At 39.9% G+C, this 22,442-nt stretch overlaps 1 protein-coding gene across 2 annotated transcripts in view; it reads left to right on the forward strand.

Moving 5' to 3' along the window:
• Positions 1-22,442, forward strand: part of tnpo1 (transportin 1) — a 26,471-nt gene continuing 4,029 nt past the window's right edge. Inside the window, exons 1-24 of one of the 2 annotated variants that reach the window (XM_008423535.3) lie at positions 2-176; positions 314-422; positions 2,479-2,554; positions 3,868-4,017; positions 6,066-6,172; positions 10,544-10,677; positions 11,707-11,788; positions 12,431-12,553; positions 13,688-13,806; positions 14,087-14,147; positions 14,310-14,484; positions 14,980-15,132; positions 15,225-15,450; positions 16,364-16,535; positions 16,782-16,868; positions 16,976-17,083; positions 17,542-17,700; positions 17,787-17,874; positions 17,967-18,065; positions 18,164-18,259; positions 20,605-20,680; positions 21,578-21,677; positions 21,758-21,832; positions 22,256-22,394. In XM_008423535.3, the coding sequence (XP_008421757.1) occupies positions 318-422; positions 2,479-2,554; positions 3,868-4,017; positions 6,066-6,172; positions 10,544-10,677; positions 11,707-11,788; positions 12,431-12,553; positions 13,688-13,806; positions 14,087-14,147; positions 14,310-14,484; positions 14,980-15,132; positions 15,225-15,450; positions 16,364-16,535; positions 16,782-16,868; positions 16,976-17,083; positions 17,542-17,700; positions 17,787-17,874; positions 17,967-18,065; positions 18,164-18,259; positions 20,605-20,680; positions 21,578-21,677; positions 21,758-21,832; positions 22,256-22,363 (2,679 nt within the window). In that variant the 5' untranslated portion in view covers positions 2-176; positions 314-317 and the 3' untranslated portion in view covers positions 22,364-22,394. Of the gene's footprint in view, positions 177-313; positions 423-2,478; positions 2,555-3,867; positions 4,018-6,065; positions 6,173-10,543; positions 10,678-11,706; positions 11,789-12,430; positions 12,554-13,687; positions 13,807-14,086; positions 14,148-14,309; positions 14,485-14,979; positions 15,133-15,224; positions 15,451-16,363; positions 16,536-16,781; positions 16,869-16,975; positions 17,084-17,541; positions 17,701-17,786; positions 17,875-17,966; positions 18,066-18,163; positions 18,260-20,604; positions 20,681-21,577; positions 21,678-21,757; positions 21,833-22,255; positions 22,395-22,442 lie in introns of those variants that run through there. The other variant, XR_535008.3, reaches the window with a different exon arrangement.

The raw sequence follows: 22,442 nt of genomic DNA on the forward strand, positions 1-22,442 counted from the left end.
TGACCGAAGCGAGGCAGCTATAATCAACGCAGGGCTGTTTGACCTGAAGCTTTTTTCGTCTGGCTCGAAGAACGGACCTGTCTGCCGAAACGGGCCCATGTCTGAAAACCCAGACAGACGCTCACATTTTCACAGAAAGGATACTACTAGCGAGTACGTCGGCCGCGACAGAGCAGGTAAAAGCCTTTCTGTGTCAGACATGTTTTTGCCTTTAACGGAGGGCGGAGGGAGAAGGTGGGGGGTGTTCTCATTTATGAGCCGTCGGCTTGTAAGTCCTCTGTGTGAGCTTATGTTGTTGCTTTATGCGCGGCAGCAAGATGGAGTGTGAGTGGAAGCCAGACGAGCAGGGGCTTCAGCAAATACTACAGCTGCTGAAGGAGTCTCAGTCACCAGACACGTCCACGCAGAGATCCGTCCAGCAAGTATCCTTTCCTCCGGTTTAAGATTTATCCATTTATCACAGCCCAGTCACACTCAACAGGCTAGCTGTAGCTAATGTACGCCAAGGTGTTTACCATTAGAATCATGTTCGCCTGTGCTGACCGGGTTTTCTCTCTTTTTTTTTTTTTTGTTTCTTCCCATAATAACCTCACCAAGGTTCATGTAAACAAGGTCATGTATGCCGTTATTGGAAAGTCAATGTAGAAAGCTGTTGATGTCAATATAATTAGATCAAAAACAATGCAATTTTTGATGTTTTTTTTTTATATTTAATTTATTTAAGATAAAAATAAATAGGAATTTTATCCAAAAATAATTATGTTATCCCCAATTTTTTCCCCTTTCAGTTTAGTTTGAATAGTTTGAACGGCTGTGTTCATAGAAAAGTCTCACTGATTACACACTAAATTGAAATCTTGTCTTTTGTTCTAACTATGCAATATCACTTTGGCATTACGCTGTAATTACAGCTTTGGTTGTGTTTTTAATATGTACTTGCATATCTTCAAAATGAAAGCAGTGACTTAAGATCTTACACCACGACTATAAATTACTGAGAGGCTGCATGAAAACAAGATGATACACATAGTTTAGACTCTTCTTCTTTAAAGCGCCACAGCATCTGGTGTTTGAACAAGTCCTGATGAAATTTATTGACTCTATGCAGCTCCGCCCTGTTTTATCTTCTTTCAGCTAATTAGACTGAAGTTCTTTCCGATACACAAGCTTTGAAATGAGCAAAAATTAGGAAAATGTAATGAGCTGCTCCCTTATTTGGATGGTTTAATATCAAGGAATAATCAAAAAGTTTCCATTTTAAAACCACAGAATTTTCCGCCATACCATTGCTATGATGGAAAGCCCTTTTAATGAAATGTCAGGGAATTACCAGAGTTTGAGCTGACTTCATGCCGTGAAGAGTGACTACTATGAATACCGTTTCTCATATGTTGCTCTGCACTGCTGAACAGCTGGCTGAAAGGTTACTACACCTTTTCTTTGATTACAACGTAAAGACGCAAATAAGCCCTAGCTGTAGCTCTTATTAAAGTAAAGGCGTTATAAAACAAGAAACGAGGAACGTGTTGTTTAAAAGTAGCCTGCATTTTTGCTGAATTTGGTAAATGACTGCTAGAAATATTAATATCAATATTTTTTAATTGAACTAAAGCATTTTAGTTGCTGTTTACTTTAATCTGGTACGCTAAAGGTGCAAGGAAGACGAAAAGAAGGGAAAAAAAGCAAGAAAGACAAAAAGGAAAAAAAAAAACTGTCCAGCTGTCATTTGAGCTTTCACGTTGACATTTGCTGCGGTGTCGTTTTTCAACGGGGCGCCAAAAAACCGAGCAATGCTCAAATCGCAAACCTGTCTGAATGGACGTGTTTTCACTCTCATGACGCATCCGGACGTAGACGTACAGAGACTTAAATGGGAAAGGGGGGGATAGAAGCTGCCTCAGGGACGAGGGGTGTGTGTGTGTGTGTGTGTGTGGGGTTGCTAATTGCAGCTTATACAGTGCTAAGAGCTTCATTACCTCTGCCGTCGTTTCACTCGTGAAGTGTCATCAGATGGAAATGAGCTTTAATATTTTCACATTAGAGGAAAAAAGGATCATCCACAGCGAGGCCGACTTGTTTCTGTGTGGCTGCTTGCTGATCCTAAATGACTTGCTTACGTAACCCCCACCCCCTCCACACATGCATGCACACACACACACGCACACACACTCACACTCACACTCTCTCATATGAGCCACACATCATTAGCTCATAGACGATATTGCCCTAAAGACGCCATCTGGTCGGGTACTCAGAGTACTCGGTCATAGTAAATGACATATTTATGACCCATTACAAATGTCCACACATTACACCACCACTTACACACATTAACTTTATCCACTACTTCTTCTTGTTTTTTCTTTTGGCCCTGGATGAAAAAGTAAATACTCTGCGTCACTGCTGCTGCAATAAAGATACTGATGTTGTGCATCCCGTGTGTACGGTTGTCATCCTCAGCCGCTTTCTTTTTCTCAGAGACTCGAGCAGCTGAACCAGTACCCGGACTTTAACAACTATTTGATATTTGTTTTGACCAAATTAAAATCTGAAGGTAAGCCAACTCGTCTGTCTACCTCCTTCTATTCTCACGTCACATGTTTTTTGTTTTTTTTCCCCCTTTATTGTATGCAACACCTTTTGGGAAGGAGCTATGTGGCCATGACTCAGGGTGACCCTGGGGCATCTTCGCTATAGATGATGTGGCTCTGGGAATATGGGTCACTCTAAATTTAAACCTGATTCCTGGCAGAGACGCAGCGTTTGGCACGACTGTCTGCTAAGTACAAGATCCGAGGGGTGTTGAGAAGTTTTAATTTGCTGCTTGCACATGAGCTCGGTTTAAATGCTGAAAGGTGGAAACATTTTAAATTTTGTAGATTATTATATTTAAATAGAATGTAAACATCAATAGGGCTGTGAAAAGTATTTGCCCCCCTTTATAGAGTTCAGTCATTAAAAACAGTTTTAATATCAGACGACAGAGTGTCTGCGCATCCTTTTATAACACTTAAAGTGTCTAAAATTAAAGTCTTACAGCGTCTTAAATGTCGTAAGAAAAAAATGTAAGTCGGCCTTAAATACATTACAGGGTGTCTGCACATCCTTAAAAAGTTTTAATTCCATGAATCTAGGATAATGGCCTTAAAATTTCTTAAATTCATCAAAAAAACAATAAGTTGGCCTTCAATACATTGATCACAGGTCTTAAATTTTGTGGACCATTTAATCTCGTATTATACGCAGTTTATTTTTCTCATGGGACATTTCTGTCAGGCAAATGTTTGAGTCGCTCACAGACATCTACGCTGCGTTCTGTAAATCGAGGCTTCTTAGGCTACCGCTAACTTGCAGCTAATATACCCTTATTGGTTGGTAAGCTTTTTTTACGTCTATTTATCAGATTATTGACATTTTTTTCTTCATTTTTCTCCATTCAGAGGTGAGCGTCCTGGTGCGTTTCAGATCATTGTCAGTGTAATGTTTGTTTTTTTATTGCTGTGTTAGCTTCCAAAATGTTCCAACATTTTTTGTTCTTTTACTTTTTCCATTTATTGGCAGGTTGGTTTAGAGAGATTTTTCCCTTTATAAATGGAGTCATCTATTGAAAACTATTTTTTTACTCAGATTATCTTTGATATCAAACCTTGTTTGTAATCTTAAAAAATAAAAAACAAAAGAAGAAAACCAGAAAGGGGGTGAAATAGGTTTTCACTTCACAGTAAAACTGTAAGTTATGACAAACAATCACTGTTTTTTGTTGCTTTTATTAACATTTGTTTTTGTGATGTTTATAAAAAAAATGTTTATAAAAATGCTACCCATGTATTGTTTACATTCACTGGCCTGTTTCTGGTCTCCTCACAGACGAACCGACCCGTTCCCTTAGCGGACTGATTCTGAAGAACAACGTCAAGGCTCACTACCAGAACTTCCCAAACGGAGTGTCTGATTTCATCAAGAGCGAATGCCTCCAAAACATTGGAGACTCCTCTCCCCTCATTCGTGCCACAGTGGGTAAGTCAGGTGTCATGTTTTAGGGAAAAATCTGTCCAATGAATGCAATCATTGAGTTTATTTTGTGAAATTTCCAAAACTGCCCCGCACGTTCAGGAACCATGAGAGCTGCATGTCGTATCAAATCCAAATTTCTTCATTGAAATCGTAGCAGACGGCACACACTTACATTCTGCATGCCAATAATACATCTGGCCAGTTGGATCCGGTTTCAGTGCCCTTGAAGTCCAGCTAAAGAGTATTTTAGTGACCAAGCCGCTAAATCTCATAAAGACTGGCGGGGATCTAGTTTGTGTCATCGGATATTCAGCTTTAATATCTCAATTGCATATCTTCCTAATAACATGTCGCCTTAGTTACCACAAAGCTTATCTGTACGTGATTCTAAATGGATATTAGATGAAGTGAGAGTTTCTAGGAAAGACTTTGGTTTTTATTCATTACTACAGCAAAGAGTACACTTATAATAATTTGATATTCTGTTAAATAAGAATATTATTTGCATAATATAAAAATACTATGTTAATTGATATAAATGAATACTTTTGCAGTTTGACTGAAATGACTTTCCTTGAGAATAAAAATCTCAACTAAATGTTGATATGTTTGCTTAAAAATAATCAGTTAGCAAAACCACAACCTTTCATTTGAGCCATGCAGCCATGAATGTGCTGAACTTCAGGTTCCGGTGAACCAAATGCTGCATGCTTACTGCTTTATCAAACTCAGGTTCATCAGGATGGTCCAAATCCAGTGAAAAAGCGTTTGAATCAGAGAAAAGTGTTCTATCGTTTGTGAAGGATAATTGATGAAAATTGACACATTTAGCATCAACGAATGTCAGTTCGTTATTCCTTTTATTTGCCTCCCTTTTCTGAAATGAAAACAAATTCAATCAGGGATGTGTCGGACGTGAGGCTGCACAGTGGCACAGTTGGTAGAGCTGTTGCCTTGCAGCAAGAAGGTTCTGGCTTCGATTCCCGGCCCCGGTCTTTCTGCACGGAGTTTGCTTGTTCTCCCTGTGCATGCGTGGGTTTTCTCTGGGTACTCCGGTTTCCTCCCACAGTCCAAAAACATGACTGTCAGGTTAATTGGCCTCTCCAAATTGCCCCTAGGTGTGTGTGTGTGTGTGTGTGTGTGTGTGTGTGTGTGTGTGTGTGTGTGTGTGTGTGTGCGCGCGCGCATGGTTGAGTGTCTCTGTGTTGCCCTGCGACAGACTGGCGACCTGTCCAGGGTGACCCCGCCTCTCGCCCGGAACGTTAGCTGGAGATGGGCACCAGCAACCCTCCCGACCCCACTGAGGGACAAGGGTGTAAAGAAAATGGATGGATGGATTGATGTGTCGGCCGTATTGTGGCTAAATTCTATCATGGTGTTGGCAGGACAGCCCGGCAGCCATTACTGTTGTCCTTCCCCTCCTTCACCTCTGACTGCTTGGCTTAGCAGCAGCTTAGCAGGATGCTGCTAACATGAAGCGACATTCTGAATGGGAGTGCAGCTAAAATCAAAGCAAAGACCTTAACTTAAGGCAATTCCTGTAGACAAAAATCTTTCTTCTTTTTTTTGCTAGCAATAAATTAAATATTAGGAATGCTTATTGTTAATTAAAGTATGAGGCATGAGAAGGGACGACAACATAAAATAGATTTAAAAATAAAATTGTACTTTAGTCATGGGGCTAGCTCCAATTAGCACCACGTGCTCCGCGTTGTCAGGACGCCGTAGCTTGTAGCTGCTGTGATCTAAGCTTGCCGTGCTTCTCTAAGACTGGAACATGACCTGCTTAATTTCCCTGTGTAATGTTTTAACAAGGTGTGGTCGGTGTGATGAAAAAAATCTTTCATGAGAATCGGTGATTTGTGGCTTTATTGCTTTCTGTTGAGCCTTCTTGCAGAGCGAAGCCTAGACCTCAGAGCTGCAGCTGCGGCTAATTCAGCTTCACGTTCCTATTCTGTATGAAGCTCCTACGTGTGTGCTTGTGGTAGCTTGTGTGAGGTTTGTGCATTCATGTGTACAGAGTCATACTGAGTAGAGTCTCTCCACTACAGGGATCCTCATCACCACCATCGCCTCCAAAGGAGAGCTGCAAAACTGGCCTGAGCTTCTGCCCAAACTCTGTCTGCTGCTGGATTCTGAAGACTACAACACATGTGAAGTGAGAAGTTCACACGTTTTTCATATGTTTAGCATGTTTGTATTACAGTGTTGTTGCAAGAAGTAGCCATAATACAGAAATTCTGAACAAAATGTGATTTATTTTTTGTGTTGCAGCTACATGGAAGTGGCCCTTCTGTGGATATATTGGCTAGATTTTGCCCATTAACTTTTGCAAAACAGCTTAATTTTCAATCAAGTTGGGCTGATGGCATCCATGATTGTTAATTAGAAGTCTTGTGGCTAATTGGAGTTAGAATGGCCCAGTCAAAGATCAGAACCTAACGCACGTTTATTCTTTAAACTAAGCTAGGGAATTCTTGCTAGACATTTAGTCTTGTAACATTTTTACATCCAGTATTACCCTGCAACACATTCTCAATGAAACAATTATTTGCCTACAATTTGGATAAAATCGATTTAAAATCTTTTAAAAATGATGAGGATTAAAGTGCTGCTTTTTAAAATTCCCGTAGCACCTGGCTGTGCTACCTTACTAAGGCTTGCTTGTGTTTTAAACAGGATTCAGCCATTGTGCTTTTACGTTTTGATTTTTGGATTGCATGTGGCAGCATAAGAACAAAGGTGGCTGCTTTGTGTTGGTCTGTCACATAAAATTCCAGTGAAACGCAGTGAAGTTGTGACCCGACATGAAAAGTTTCTTTAACAGGGCTAAAAGTGAGCATGTTTGTCACCGAAGACCCCCAGTAAGCAATATACGTTTGTTCGGTAATTTGTTGTGAGCAGAAAAGAGCTACATCTAAAGCAGCATCTGGATGACGTCCTGCTGGCCAGATGAGCTTAAGGCGGCTTCACAGCTGGAGTGGCATCTACTACCACAGATTATTCAACATGGGAATATCATCAGTCTCTCTTTTTCTGTTGTAACCTGAAAACCATATGACCCCATTTTCTGGCATTTAGCACATAATCACACAGAATGGGTTTTATGCAGTGGATATTTGGGGAGGGGGGAACACCAAACCTTATTTTTCCCCCATGTACTCCATGTTTGTTTTTAATCTATAATCCATTGTCATTCAGTTTTTTTGGACTTTAAACTGTAGGTTTGGCTCCCTGTCAGATTCACAGTTTGATAACTACATGTTTAAATGCTCCAGAGCAACGTGGGAATAAATCACAGCAGTTTGTATATTTTGTTACATCATAAAAGTGTCTCACCAGTTGGTCCGGACAGGATTGCTTGTTACACCAGGAGTGTCCAGATGACTTTCAGGAAGCAGGATTATCTGAAATTTAAGGCAGAGGTGTGGGGCAGAAAAAAAATGGATTCCCCTCGTGGCAACCCAGCCATCATCTCTTATAAAGCTGATTCAGAGTCTTAGATTTAGGTCAGCTATTTACTGCAGAGGATCTTGAAGTGTGTCTCGGTGTGCGTGTGTGTGTGTACAAGGCTTAAGACTGAACAGCGTCCGAATGTAAAAACCCTTTAGTAGAGTTAAAAGCGGCTTGAAGGCCACAAAGCTTCTTAATGTCTGATTTTGAAGATGATTAAGTTAATGCTGGAGCACAAATTGTCCTCCAGGTTGAGATGTGTTCTAAAATACTTAATGTTCTTCTGTTCTTGGGTTGTTGTAGCAATGTGGACATACCTTCTGAAACTTGTTCAGCCTAATGGAAGAACATCTGACTAACAGCAAATGCCACAGAAATGTTTACTTTTTCCTAAAGTAAAGAATCCAATAAGAGATGTGTGATTGTTGCGAATGTTTGTTTGCAGATTTATACAAGAAAAGCTATTTTTGATGAATTATACCTTTTTGCTGTCCCACTCAACAGTAAAGTTAATACAGTTTAGTTACTCAGTGCAATGAAACATTACACTGCATTCTTTCAGTGTTGCACTTTTGTTAGCACCAACCTTTTTACAGCTACATTCCTCAGTAAATTCACATTTCGTTCCTGCTGACGAGGTTTGCACATAGAGCAGTTTGCCAAAGTGCTAAGCTAACTTTAGCATGTATTCTCTGTGTTTTGATATGACTTGTTGATCATTCGGCTCGTAACATTGTTCTTCTTCATTGTTGCTCTACTGCTTTGTAAACGTAGTGCTTTGTCTTCACCGTCATAACATTTATGGACTAGTGTTTCAGCTGCTTTCTGCACAGGTCTCGTTCTCATACATCAAAAGCTGTTTGTGGACAGTTGATCAACAGATGAAGAGCAATTCATATGACAGACGCATAAGGAACAGTAAAATCTACCTTTGAGAAAGCTAGAGTAGTTCGAACAACAAATGCCTGAATTAGGACTTCCTAGTTTTAGATGCATTTTCCAGGTGAATCTGTATTGAGGTGTTGACCTCTGTAATTTTGCTGGCAATAACCAACATCCATAATTAATCCACAGTAGCTGTGTTTACGTGACAAATGCACACAAAACTTTGTGAATAGTCCTCTAATGTAGAAAAAGCACATTCTCGTATTTGTAGTGTTTCTGTTAAATAAGAAACTCAATTTCTAATCATGTGTGAATACGTTTGTTCAAGGATAAGCCATTATAAAAACATTCCGCGCTATCTTCCCACCTACCACTTCCTGTTGTCCTCTTTGTCGTTTCTGCCAGTAGTGTCATCCGGATTTTGATCATGTGATTCGTATGTTGTGAAAACAATAAGCGTTTCCGTTACAGTTTTGCAAAATGCACAAATTTTGATTCGGTCACACCAAAACATTTGGCAAAAAAACAAACATGAGCTTTTTTCTTTTTAAATACATGTGTTCCATAAAGCTTTGTTCTGTATTTCTAATTACGCAGTAATATAGTCAATGAGAACGCAACTAGTGTCACAACTACTGGCGCTTTGCTGTCTACATTTGAAACATATTGACATGATTGTGCAGCTTCTAAGCCGCACACGTTGCTGGGAGATTCCAGCCCTGAGAAACATTTGCTGTGCTTGGCTAATTTCAGGTATTAGCATGTAGTAGTTGCGTGTTAATTTTAGTTTTATGATGTGGTGATGTAAAGCGTCAGCTCAGACTTTGCGGAGCTGTGTGACATCGTTGCCTTTTTAGCTTTATTGAGATAGCCACGTAGCCCAATTAAGTAAAAAAAATACCTTTTTAGCACTTTGGAAGTGGTATTAGTTACAAGCTTACTGCCGCATCTTTCTTTATAGTTTCAGATCAGTATTTGGTTGATCAGGCCGAACTCATGCGGCCGTGCTTCACACCCGATCCCCGCATCTCTTGCTCTATAAAAAGGAAGAAGCAGGTGTAAGGTTGGGGCCGGAGGCGTGGTGGCTTAATATAGGTTTTGCCTGGACAGTTTCACTGTTTTGATTAATGGCAGTTGGCATGTGGACTCAGCGGAGTTGTAAAGGTCAGTTCGATTTCTTCTCTGCTTATGTTGCTTTGCCGGCGTGTTTCGGCTCCCCGTCAACGCTCCTGCGTTCTTCTGATTTCTAGGGCTGTCGAGTTTGCCGAACACACCTTGTTCACGACTTCACTGTTTACACTCCCGTTGCCTCTCTCCGCTCACATATATGCTCATTTAACGGTTTGACTTGTTTTCCCATAGGAAAGCAGCTTCTATCTTATTTTTCAGTACTGTTAAATGTCACGCACATCAAAGAGCTTCACAATATGTTATTTTTCCCGTCAACCCAGAGATGACATTTCCAGAGGCTGCTGCTTCTCACCAATTTTGTTGCTTTAACGCCTGCAAGTACTTTGCATTCTAATGAGTGAAAGTGCTTCATAATGTCACCGTCTGCACCGCGGCGCGTCTGTGACCTTGACACTCTTACCCTTTCCGTCTTATTTCATCCCCCCACATTATTTTTTTCCCTCTTCGTCGTCGTCTTCTTCTCTGCACGCTCTATATCTGTCATCTAAAAAGGGAGCCCTGACATGGGAGCAGGTTTCCATGGAAACACATTTCACACACAATGTCTGTATCGGTGCCGTCTGCTTGCTTCTCCGGGCTGCTTTTTTTTAGAATATGCACCATATTGTAAGGCTGAATACTAAACATCTGCCAGGTAGCTCATATTAACCGAGAGAGGTGCGTTTAAGGGCTGCTGGCCAACAGATTGAAGGTTGTTGTAGCAGAAGCAGGTGAATCCTGGTGAGGTTTGTGAAACATTTGTTTACAGTAGAGCAGATTACACCAGGATTTGCAACATATTTCAATATTTTTGAAAGCTTTCGGCTGAATAGAAATCACCATTAACTGCATTGAAATCTGTTTCCTGTAGCTGCGGTTCAGACAATCTGTCTGACATGATGCTTATTTAGAATAGAATACCTTATTAATCCCCCACATTTGCAGAGTCGTGAAACATGTTGGACCTATTTTTTTTTCTTTCCTCTCATTATTTTTTCTTCTCTTTGCATGTTGTCTTTAGGGAGCGTTCGGGGCGCTGCAGAAGATCTGTGAGGACTCCGCTGAGATACTGGACAGCGACATGCTGGATCGTCCTCTTAACGTCATGATCCCCAAATTCTTGCAGTTCTTCAAGCACAACAGCCCGAAAATTAGGTAACAAATTATTTTTTTTCTTTAGTTGCTATGAATGCTGTTTTCAAAACCTAAGTTGCTTTATAAACTTCACAGTGAATGTGTTACCATTGTGGAAGTTAAGATGCTGGTTTTCTCTGTATTTATTGACAGAGTAAATCCTGGATTCCCTCTCATGCTTTGTTTTACGTTTTGTTTTGTTTTTTCAGCTGATGTCACAGTTTTTTATTTATTTCTAGGATTTATATCAGGTACTGGAACATCCATGTCAATTATGTGTCTGTGGAACCATTTTTTTATGGCCATTTGTCCTTGGTGTGCATCGATTACAGTTTCTGGCCAATCACCGATCTTTAAAAAGCATGACCTGCCAATTCCAAATTTGTCTGATATCATTAAAAAAAATTTTTTTTTTAAACATTTTTAAATATAAAATGTGTTTTGCAATATCGTACATTAAACAAAACTTCTGTGAGCATTTGGAAGGAAAACAAGCCCATAGCATCACACATTCTACACTGTACTTAGCAGTGCATATGGGATGCTTTCTTAACACTGTTTACTTTCCATGGTGGCAAGATAAACTCATGTCTTTTTCTCATTTTATTGTCTCATTTTATTGTAATTCATGACAGAATGTCATGAATTACTACTAATTGGAAGTTTTATAAACTATTATTTGTTTAAGATTAATTGGCAGGTGTACCAGTAATTGTGCAAAAAACAAAAACTATTTTTAAATGGTATTTTATTTCCCACTGAATCAATACGCTCAAATAAAATGTAGTATTTAAATTTTATTTTTAAATAAATCTTTCCCCGGTTTGAAAACGTTCTTGTATGTGTGATTATGAATATTTTCCTGTTCTTACTGTGCCGTTGATGCACAGTCGGTTTCTTTATCCCGACGTTTGAATGTGGCTGCAGTTTGCATTTAAACAGAAAACAAGAAGTCCATAAAAAGTAACACAGAGGCTGCATTTATAGTGGGCAGCATGTGAGCAAAACAAGCCAGTGTGACTCTCAAGTGATGTGGTTATTGTGTTGCAGGTCTCATGCCATTGCCTGTGTCAATCAGTTCATCATCAGCAGGACCCAGGCCCTAATGCTTCACATTGACCCGTTCATCGAGGTAAGCGCAGTGCATGTGGACACATGCGGCATCAATTTGGAAAAATGTGCGTTTGAGTTTTATGGGGGGTTTTTTGTGGAAATGTCAGCTTTTATCTAAAAAAAAAAAAACAAAATCAGAAAGATGAGCTCCCAAACAGCCATTGAACCAATGTTGTTTTGTATAAAAATTTAATTATTCATGTCATTTAGTAATTTTACTTTTTCACATTTTATCACATTAAAACCACATACTTCAAATGTATTTGGGAGTCAAGGATTTGTATTTTAGATCAGGCTTTACTCCTCTGCGGTACTCTTAGATAAAAGGTGACCTTTTTAAGGATGCACCAATTGCAGTTTTCCGGCCGATCGACTGAGCTTTAAAAACGCCTGATCTGCCGATTCTGATTTTGGCTGATACCATTTTTTTTTTTGTTTTCGTCTGAAAAGCAAAAAACAGAACAGTGGCTGATCTTCAGACCTTTGCGGATTTACCCAAAATTAAGAAAGTCTGGGCAGATTTATCAGTCATTTTACAATTATGAACATTATTTTGTTGTGATTACCTTTGCGAGGCCACTGTATCTTTTGTCGTTTTTACTACAAATAGTCTTTTTAAAAGAAAATTAAAAGAAAAGGTGTTGGTTTGTGCGTTCTGCAGAACCTGTTTGCACTGGCGACCGATGAGGAGCCCGAAGTGAGGAAGAATGTTTGCAGAGCCCTCGTCATGCTGCTGGAGGTTCGGCTGGATCGTCTTCTGCCTCACATGCACAACATCATTGAGGTAAACGGCGCAGAATGAAAACATGTACTCCCGGAGAAGACTGAAGCAAAACGCAAAGTCTTCTTCTGAACGCTCATATTATAGCAGATCTGTGTCCATAATTCAAGTAAACAAAATGTTGACTTTATTATTGGTGTTGGAATGGTGAAAGTGTGTTTTTGTGTGGCTACCGTTTGTCAGTCATGAGAAACGTTTTCATAAAGCTAAATGTCTGTGAGGCGAACTGTCAAAAATAAGAAATGAGAGAAGCATCAGATGACAGTTATTGTGTTTGATTTTGGAGTAGCTGTTTTGACAAACTAAACTAAAATGAGCGCTCACCATAATGGACGTTTTTAAAACAGATGGTGGCTTAAGTGTCTTCCAGGTTTGAAAAAGTATGGAGTTTGGAAGAATAGCTTGAAAAGATTTTATGTACATAACGAAATGCACATTTTCCATCCGTCCATTTAGCTAACCATCTAGGTATTCACCCATCTATCGATTCATCTATCTCTTGACCACTGTGGATATTTTTACATTTTTGTTTAGTAACTCTGGAAAAGCGTCAAAATTTTTCATTTCAAATTTTGAGTTCATATATCTAAATTATTAATTAAGGCCTTATAAAGTCTTAAATTAATTTGAAAAAAGTGCAAGTTAGCTTTAAACACATTAATCACACGTCTTAAATTTTGGTGACTGGACTATTAAATCTCTTCTTTTTTTTTTTTTGTGGGGCTTTTCTGTCAGACGAATGTTTCAGTTGCTTGCAGATATTTATGTTGCATTCTGTAAATTGAGGCAGTTGAGGCTACCGCTAACTTGCTGCTAATTTTCCCTTTTTTTTTGCATCTGTCATGGGTAAGTGTAAATTTATCGACAGCCTCCCAGACGACTTTGCGGTGCTAGATTTATTTTATGCAAAGAAAAAAAGAAAAAAAAAATCTTGGCTCTACTACAATATAAAATATGCAATTTTATTTTTGTTGTAACACGGCTGTTAAATTTCATGCATAATGATCTTGGAAAGTCTGAAATTTGAGTTGGTGAAACCTATGGAAATCCTGGAGAAGAATCCGATTTATATCTAACCAAAGTCGAACGTTAATATTTGATGATTGTTCTTGAGTATTTACTTTTTTTATTTTGCAGTACATGCTCCTGAGGACCCAGGACCCAGATGAGAATGTCGCCCTGGAGGCCTGTGAGTTCTGGCTTACACTGGCCGAGCAGCCGGTGTGTAAAGAAGTGCTGTGTGGCCACCTCTCTCAGTAAGAAACCGCTCACACAAGTTTGTGTTGCGCTTTTAATTTTAAGACCTGTTGATTCATATCCGCCTGGGCAACAGAACGATTTTCTTCCTCAAGGCCTCATGTTGGGCTGAGTAAGAATCTCTCTGGCTGCTGGCCTCTGCGATATCATATGTCACCAATCTGCCACATTAAGCTGTGCCTAAAGTAGACCCTCAGGCGTGAGTGATTGCCTGTGAACTTGAACTTATCCTTGCACTTTTTTTTTTCCACATAATTTTATCCCTGGCTTTTGCTCCAGGCTCATTCCTGTACTTGTCAACGGGATGAAGTACTCGGAGATCGACATCATCTTGCTCAAGGTCAGTCTGCGTTTCCTAATGTGTTTACCTGGAAGAACAAGGATGAAATGCTCCATGAATCAGGATGGCACGCGCTTGATTTAAGTCGTCCTTACCGTTTACGTCCCAAACATGCAACGCAAAGCCCAATTTAGTCGAGTTTAAAAACGTCTCTGGCTTTAGGGGGACATCGAGGAGGACGAGGCCATTCCAGACAACGAGCAGGACATCAGACCGCGCTTCCACCGCTCCCGCACGGTCGCCCAGCAGCACGAGGGCGACGGGATCGAGGAAGACGACGACGACGACGATGAAATGGACGACGACGACGACGACACGATTTCTGATTGGAACCTGCGTGAGTTTTGGTGCCTGACTAGACGTCCCTAACACTGCAAAAACACACAACCTTGCCAAATATTTGTGGTCTGGTTTGTAGTTCAAATATCTTAATGCGCTTGAAATAAGATAAAACTAACTCACAAGTAACGTTTCAGCAGAGAAATAGGAGCTTGTTTTAAGTAAATAATTCATTAATATTGATAAGAAAGAACTAGTTCCACTTGCAGATTGTTTTGCTTATCACAAGTCAGTTTTCATATTTTATAAGTGGAAAAAATGAGCTCCTATATGTTGCTGAAAAGTTACTTGTAACTTAGATTTGTCTTAATTGAAAATTGCACTAGAAACAAGACAAAATACTTCATATTCTGTTTTTGCAGTGAATGTCTTAAAGTTGTCCTTTTTCATATCAACTGCTCCTAAACTTGTGATTCATTTTTCCAGTTTTTTCTTGTTCTTCCTGTTATTTCTCTTTGCACACTTGTGTGTTTCTATGCTCTTGAAATGTTAGGAAAGTGCTCTGCAGCAGCGCTGGACGTGTTGGCCAATGTGTTCAGGGACGATCTGCTGCTGCACATCCTCCCACTGCTCAAAGAGCTGCTTTTCCACCCTGACTGGGTTGTAAAGGAGTCCGGCATCCTGGTGCTGGGCGCTATAGCCGAAGGTGGGGATGATGAAGAAGACGCAGGGAGAGAAAAAAAAGATCAGAAGAATGCTTAAATTTGAACTTTTCTTTCTTGCTTTTTTTCCCCCTAGGTTGCATGCAAGGCATGATCCCCTACCTGCCTGAGCTCATCCCGCACCTCATCCAGTGCTTGTCTGACAAAAAGGCACTGGTGCGATCCATCACCTGCTGGACACTGAGTCGCTACGCGCACTGGGTGGTAAGCCAGCCCCCGGATATTTACCTGAAGCCTCTAATGACTGAGCTACTGAAGCGCATACTGGACAGCAACAAACGTGTGCAGGAGGCTGCTTGCAGGTAAAGAAAATGTTCACACCTGTTGAACTTTGTCAAATGTTGTTTTTTTTAACAACCGCAAGCTGGATATAGTTTATTGCGATTTTATACGAGCAACAGAACAGAAGCATGTCAATTGGAAAGTGGATGGAATGTAATAGATGGTTTTCCCCAATTCATTTTGGAAATAAAAATGCATGCATAGATATTTAGCCCCATCTGAGTTGGCACCGTCTTTACAATTGCATCTTGAAATACTTTGGTTATGTTTTCACCTTCTTTCCACATCTAGAGACCAAAAAAAATGGCCGTTGTTTTTAATAAAACAGCACAAGCTGAATTAGATTGGATGGTGAACAGCAACATTCAAGTCTTTATAGGTGGTGGACAATATGGACTTAAAATTTTATCGCAATATTTTATGGTACTGTTGCGATAACAATAAAAATTGTGATTAAAAAAAAAAAAAGTTTATTACTTCTCTATATGGCTGTTATTGCATACCACAGCATTCGTCGCATCACAAACACAAATACTGTTTCCTATTTGAAACAGACTTCTTCAGGACGACACTTACTTAAATAAATTAGATTTATATCACTGAACTCCACACAGTAACTACATTTATGAGACTTTTGAATTTTCTGATATTTATCAATGCTCTTGTGGAACAAATAGTGGAGAAAATACTAAAAATATATCTAACATCATTAATTGAAATAAAAATTCTTGCCATGCTAAGAAGTTTTTCACGATAAATGATAAGCGATACGATAAACGTACACCCCTAGGTGTTTACAGAGGTTATGAATTGGATGTAGCTATGGACTTGGAAACAGAAAAAGAATAAGTAATGTGGATGACGTGTGACAAAGTTCAAAGAGTAACACTTCTGCATGGATCATAACCTCCATTTTTAATTTCCTCTACATAGCGCCTTTGCCACGTTGGAGGAGGAGGCTTGCACAGAGCTGGTGCCCTACCTGGCGTTCATCTTGGACACGCTGGTGTTTGCTTTCAGCAAGTACCAGCACAAAAACCTGCTCATTCTCTACGACGCCATCGGGACGCTTGCGGATTCCGTGGGACACCACCTAAATAAACCGGTACACAGGACGACAAAAATGTGCAGCTTCGCTTCCTAGTCAGTGTGAATTTTGACATACCACATACTGTTGTGTCTGCTTCCTCATTTTACCTTTGTTGTGCTGGTAGTGGTAAATGCACTTTCAGATCTAATCAGTCTAGACAGCCTTTCCTGAAGGTAAAAGACAAAAGATTTGTTAGATTACAGGATGTATTTGTATATTTTTAAATAACTGTGGTTTTAATTTTCTGTTGAATTTTAATAGGAATACATCCAGATGTTGATGCCACCACTGATACAGAAATGGAACCAGCTGAAAGATGAAGACAAAGATCTTTTTCCTTTGTTAGAAGTAAGTTGGTTTTTTTTTGTGTGTTTTTTTTTTAGCACTGGTTCATTTCAAGTTGCATCATAGTTTCATGATTAACATGTGCTACTAATACTCGGTTCTCTCCTCAGTGTTTATCCTCGGTAGCCACAGCCCTTCAGAGCGGCTTTCTGCCCTACTGTGAGCCTGTTTACCAGCGATGCGTCAACCTGGTCCAGAAGACGCTTGCTCAATCCATGGTGAGTCTGTAGTGCTTAGATAAGTCAGCCTACCTACTTCTGCGTTAACTCTGCACCAATCTGCTTTGCAGAACTATAAATTGAGTGAATGTAGCGTCTATTTAGGATTTAAAATAATAAAAAAAAAAATTATTAGAGCACTTCCAACAGGACGTTGTTGAGAAATTATTGGCATTGTAGCTTAACTGTATTCTTGTTTGAAATGCAAGAAGAAATTATTATCAACATTTTAAACATTTCTGGATTCTAGGAGCTAATTACTACAACATCTTGAAACATGTCTGATTTATTCAGGCTGTGAAAAAAACAAGAAAGAACAATACTTTTCGAAGACAACAGGAAAGCTAAATGTTTCATCCTTTTGAACTTAAGCCCTCCGTCTGAGAGCTTAAGTTCAAACTACAATTTGTTTAAAAGATTCAGTTCTTTTTTTTTTTTTTGGTTATATCACCGTTCAGCTTCACCAGTCACAACCTGACCAGTATGAGACGCCGGACAAAGACTTCATGATTGTGGCTCTGGATCTACTGAGCGGACTGGCCGAGGGCCTGGGAGGCACCATCGAGCAGCTGGTCGCTCGTAGCAACATCCTCACTCTCATGTATCAGTGCATGCAGGTAAAGAGGCTGTCAGAGCACACTGCTCAATAGACTAGTGAACTGGCACGCATTGTCGACAGCTGTATTGTTTCGTTCAACTTCAGGACAAAATGCCTGAGGTGCGTCAGAGCTCTTTCGCTCTGCTTGGGGATCTCACCAAGGCTTGCTTCCAGCACGTCAAACCCTGCATCGGTATGTCCACTGCTGCTGCTGTTGTAGTTTTGAAGCTGATCTTGGTAATAAGCAGTCACCAAGTTGATTGATTTTTCTTTTCTTTTTTACAGCTGATTTTATGCCCATACTGGGTACAAATTTGAACCCAGAGTTAATATCTGTGTGCAACAATGCAACCTGGGCAATCGGAGAGATTTCTATACAAATGGGTGAGTTGAGCTGCTTCCAGATCGTCTGTTTTTAACCTGGTAACCTGCTTTTAAAAATGGTAACAGTTATTTTCTGTTTCATGAAATGTGACTCGCAGGGCCTGAAATGCAGCCTTACATTACCATGGTGCTGCACCAGCTGGTGGAGATCATTAACAGACCCAATACTCCAAAGACTCTACTGGAAAACACAGGTACCACACGGTGGTAGTGCTGAGCCAGCCACACAGGGAGGTGCTCACTCGCTCAGTCAGTCAGTCAGTCAGTCAGTCAGTACTCACCACACTCACAAGGATGCCTGTTCTGGTCTTTTAATCTCTGTCCAAACAACCCTTTCTCCCAAAGAATGAGCCTTACATGTTTCGCTGGTTTCTCGCTTAATCTGCTCAAACTACAGTTATTGACTTGCAGCATGCAGCAAAGACGTCTGGGTCGAGATAAAAGAGAATTAAAAACCCAGCGCTTAAATTCCTGACGCTCCTGAAACGAGCCAAACCATGCAAGAGCCCAGTCTTCTTGGGAGTCGACTAATCTGGATGGACTGACAAGCGAAGCAGGATTCTGAAATAGCCTCACAGCCTCACACAGTTACCAAAGGCATACTTGTCTCTTCAGTTGAACGCTAATCCTGAATGACTGAGAGAATACCTAAACCAGCACATACATGGTGACACAGAGCTTAGATTTCAAGTTTCTAAAAGGTTACACTCTGCTTTTGTTTTTACCATTAATAATTCTATTGGGAGGAGTCAAAATGACCAAAAAAAAAAGAAGAAAAAGCATGCAAGGGTGAAGTGTGACCTTACCTAAAAATAAGACAAATTAGGGATTCTATAGATGTGTACCTGTTTGTTTTGCTGTCAGTTTATGTGTTGCTTTTATTTACTGTTCTTTAAATGTGAATGCATTTCTGCTAATAGATGTTAAATGTTAAGAATGGCCAATGTTTAATGCAGGACACACGATGATGGAAGAGTAATCACGACTTTGTTGTAAAAATGCTCAAATGTCTGACGATAAATTTTGCCCGCTCTGTTTTTGTAATACAGTGCTTTGCGTATGCGTACTCCTTGAACTTCTGCACATTTCATTGCAATACAACCACAAACTTCAGTGTATTTTATTGGGATTTTTTTTAGGGTTCGGTGTGAAGTTTTTGTTCCGGTAACGAGGAATAAAAACAAATCCTGCTTTGGGAATGATTTACTTTAGCAAGGACTGAGAAGCTGGTCAAAGTTGAAGAAAACCTGTTAAAGGCTCATTATACCGAAGCATGGTCATCTGTTAGAATGGCCTAGTAAAAGTGTAGCCTCTTTCTGTAGAGGCGCAAAGCTGCTGCAGACATTCCCAAATTGACTTGCGCGCAAATCGAGGTTTTACAAAAATGTCACCTGAAACAGATGCACGCCACACTTTTCAGATTTTTTACCAGTAAATTTTTTTTATTTTTTCCCCCCTTTTATAAGTACGCAAAATATCCCGATTCAACTCATGGACGTTTGTGGATGTAATGTGAAAATATCAAGTGACTCAACGGAATATGTATTAATTAAAGCACTGCATTGGAACATGGCAGAGAGAACATTCAGGAAGTGAAAAGAGCCAAGTCAGACTTTCCAGCCATGTATATAAAGCTAACGTTAAATATATTTCTAAGAGAGCCGGTTTGGCTGGAACTAAATTTAAAGCCATCATTTTGTGCCGAAGCAACAGGCTGCAAATTCTTGGAGAGCACTGTGCCCCTCCTTAGTTTGCCTCTGATCAGCTGATCCTGCACTGAACTTTACTCTAATGAGTGTACCATCTGCTTTCTGCATGTGTCATTGGACTGTTCATAAATGCCTGTTTGTTAATGAGAATGTTGCATAGTTTTGTGTCTCTTAAACTTAGGTCCTCCCTCCTCTCTGCCTCATAAGAACCTGCTGTGCTGGATACTAGTCTCCCTCCATTGTAGTTGGCTTGGAGTAATCTTGTCATTTCTTTTCAAAAAAGAAAACAAACAAACCAAAAAATATATATATATTTCTGTTTATTGAAATTTAACATCTGTGAGTTTAAGGGAGAAATCTCGTTAGCTGCTCTTGCACACGCTACAATTTTTAATTTAAAATTTTTTTACTATTAACTCACCTGTTTTTTTTCGAATTGTGCATTTTAAGTCAAGCTAACAATGAGATTGAATCCATTTTTTTTTTCTTATCAGATCCAAAAAGCTGTTTTAACGGTTGCCGAAAGCAGACATCCACGTTTGCCTTTTTTTTTTCTTCTATGAATGTCTTGTCAGAGTTGTCAATGTGTTCTCCCTTAAACGTTCTGTATGTCTTTTTTTAGAGTGCCATGTTTTAAATTCCTGCCCACGACCGAAGGGGGGGCAGTAATAATCAACGCTAGTGAAAGTCTGTTTATTATCATACACAGATTCTGTTGATTTATGTCTCTGAGTTGTTTGTTTTTTCTTTATTTTTTCTCCTCCCCCCTCCTCATTGCTCATGTCTTCGTTGGCGTTTGGTGGTGTGTAACCGTGATTGCGTTACCTTAGCAATAACAATTGGTCGTCTTGGTTACGTTTGTCCTCAAGAGGTGGCACCCATGCTACAGCAGTTTATAAGACCCTGGTGTGTATTATTCAATCTTTTATTTAATTCATCTTCTCTCTGCTCTGCTCTTCTCGTCTGTCGCCTGTTCCTCCCTCCTTCCTCTCCCCTTTTGCTCTCCTCTTCTCTTCCTCGCTCTCCTTCTACAACAAACTTCTTTTTTCAGTTTTTTCTTATCAGTTTGTAATCATTGCCAACCATGTGACTAACCCTGTCCTTTTTAGGTCCTACTTGTGATTTTTTTTTCCTTTTCTTCTTTTATTTTTTTTGCCTCAGTAGCACCTTCATATTACACGTTAATTTGTTTAATTTCTAGTTTTTTGCCATTGTTAATTGTTGCTAACAACTTCTAAGATGCATGGGATCAGACTTTGTCACATGCCTTGCTGGTTCAAAAACAGAGAAAGGATGCCCTTAATGCCAAAGAGCATTCCTAAAATTCCTTTCTCGTTTCATAGTCGCCCAGCTGCATGTCCTGTCCCAAAATTATCCCAACCTTTTTTTTTCCTAGTAAATCTTTCCAAAAACAAAGCAAATTAAAATCAAGGTGCTATACATGAGGTTTTGCTGAACACACTGCACATAGACAGTAACGTTCTAGATGTCAGTGTAGCTGTGTTTAAATGCAAAAAAAACCCCAAAAAACTGATTTTGTTTGGTGTGCATGTTTATTGTGTCAGTGATCATAGGTCATGATAGTTTTTGCAGCCAAAGGACATCATAATGATAGTAAAAGAGAAAAAAAATATTTGAATTAAGGGATGCAGTAGGCTGTGTTTATGATTCTTAAATAACTCCTTGATTAGCATTAGCCTTACATAGTGGAAGTTGTTAGTGCACTTGCACAAGTTCCTTAGCTTGTCACTGGATGATGCTCTTGACATATTCAATGTTGAGTTTGGTCGTCCATGTTGTCAGGTGCACCTCCCTGCGAAATATAAGAGACAATGAGGAGAAAGACTCGGCATTCAGAGGAATTTGCACCATGATCAGTGTAAATCCTGGAGGCGTGGTGCAGGTGAGCTCCAGCCCCGGTCGATTTGGTTCTCTGTGGCTCCAGAAGGCGAAATGTTGCCTCACTTCTCTTCTTTGGTACAGGACTTTATATTCTTCTGCGACGCAGTGGCCTCCTGGGTAAATCCAAAGGACGATCTCAGAGAAATGTTCTACAAGGTAAAAATTTGGCAAATGGATGGGTATAAATAACGTTAAAAAAATAAAATAAGTCGACGTCACCCACTCACAGGTGCTAATGGACGGTATTATGACCACAAATGTCCGTGTTCTTCATTATGATTTTCAGTCGTGGACCAACACAAAGCGGTGCAGAACTGAATATCAATCTTGTAGAGTTCACGACTAGGACATTTTTGTCCTGATATAGGTCTTAAATTTGATTCATAATTGTTTTTAGCAGTCATTAAATTGGAGTGAAACCTGCATAAACCTTGATTAAATAGCACCATTTCAAATCTCAATAAAATTCTTAAGTAATTTACTCTCTCAGGACAACCCTGTCCTGTATGAGGTCTGTTTTGAAGGGCAGGGGTCCTTCGTGACTTGCTATTAAAACCCTTTCCTCGTGTTTGGTTTCAGATCCTTCACGGGTTCAAGAACCAGGTGGGCGAAGAGAACTGGAGGCGCTTCTCTGATCAGTTCCCGCTTCCCTTGAAGGAACGACTGGCAACCTTTTATGGGGTGTAAAGGCTTCTACAGCACTGTGCCTCATCGCGGGGTTCGTTTTGTTGCTTCCCATCTTAAAAACAAGACGCAAATATATTTT

Source organism: Poecilia reticulata, chromosome 12 (genome assembly GCF_904066995.2).
Source record: "Poecilia reticulata chromosome 12, P_reticulata-male-v2, whole genome shotgun sequence".
Taxonomy (NCBI): Eukaryota; Metazoa; Chordata; class Actinopteri; order Cyprinodontiformes; family Poeciliidae; genus Poecilia; species Poecilia reticulata.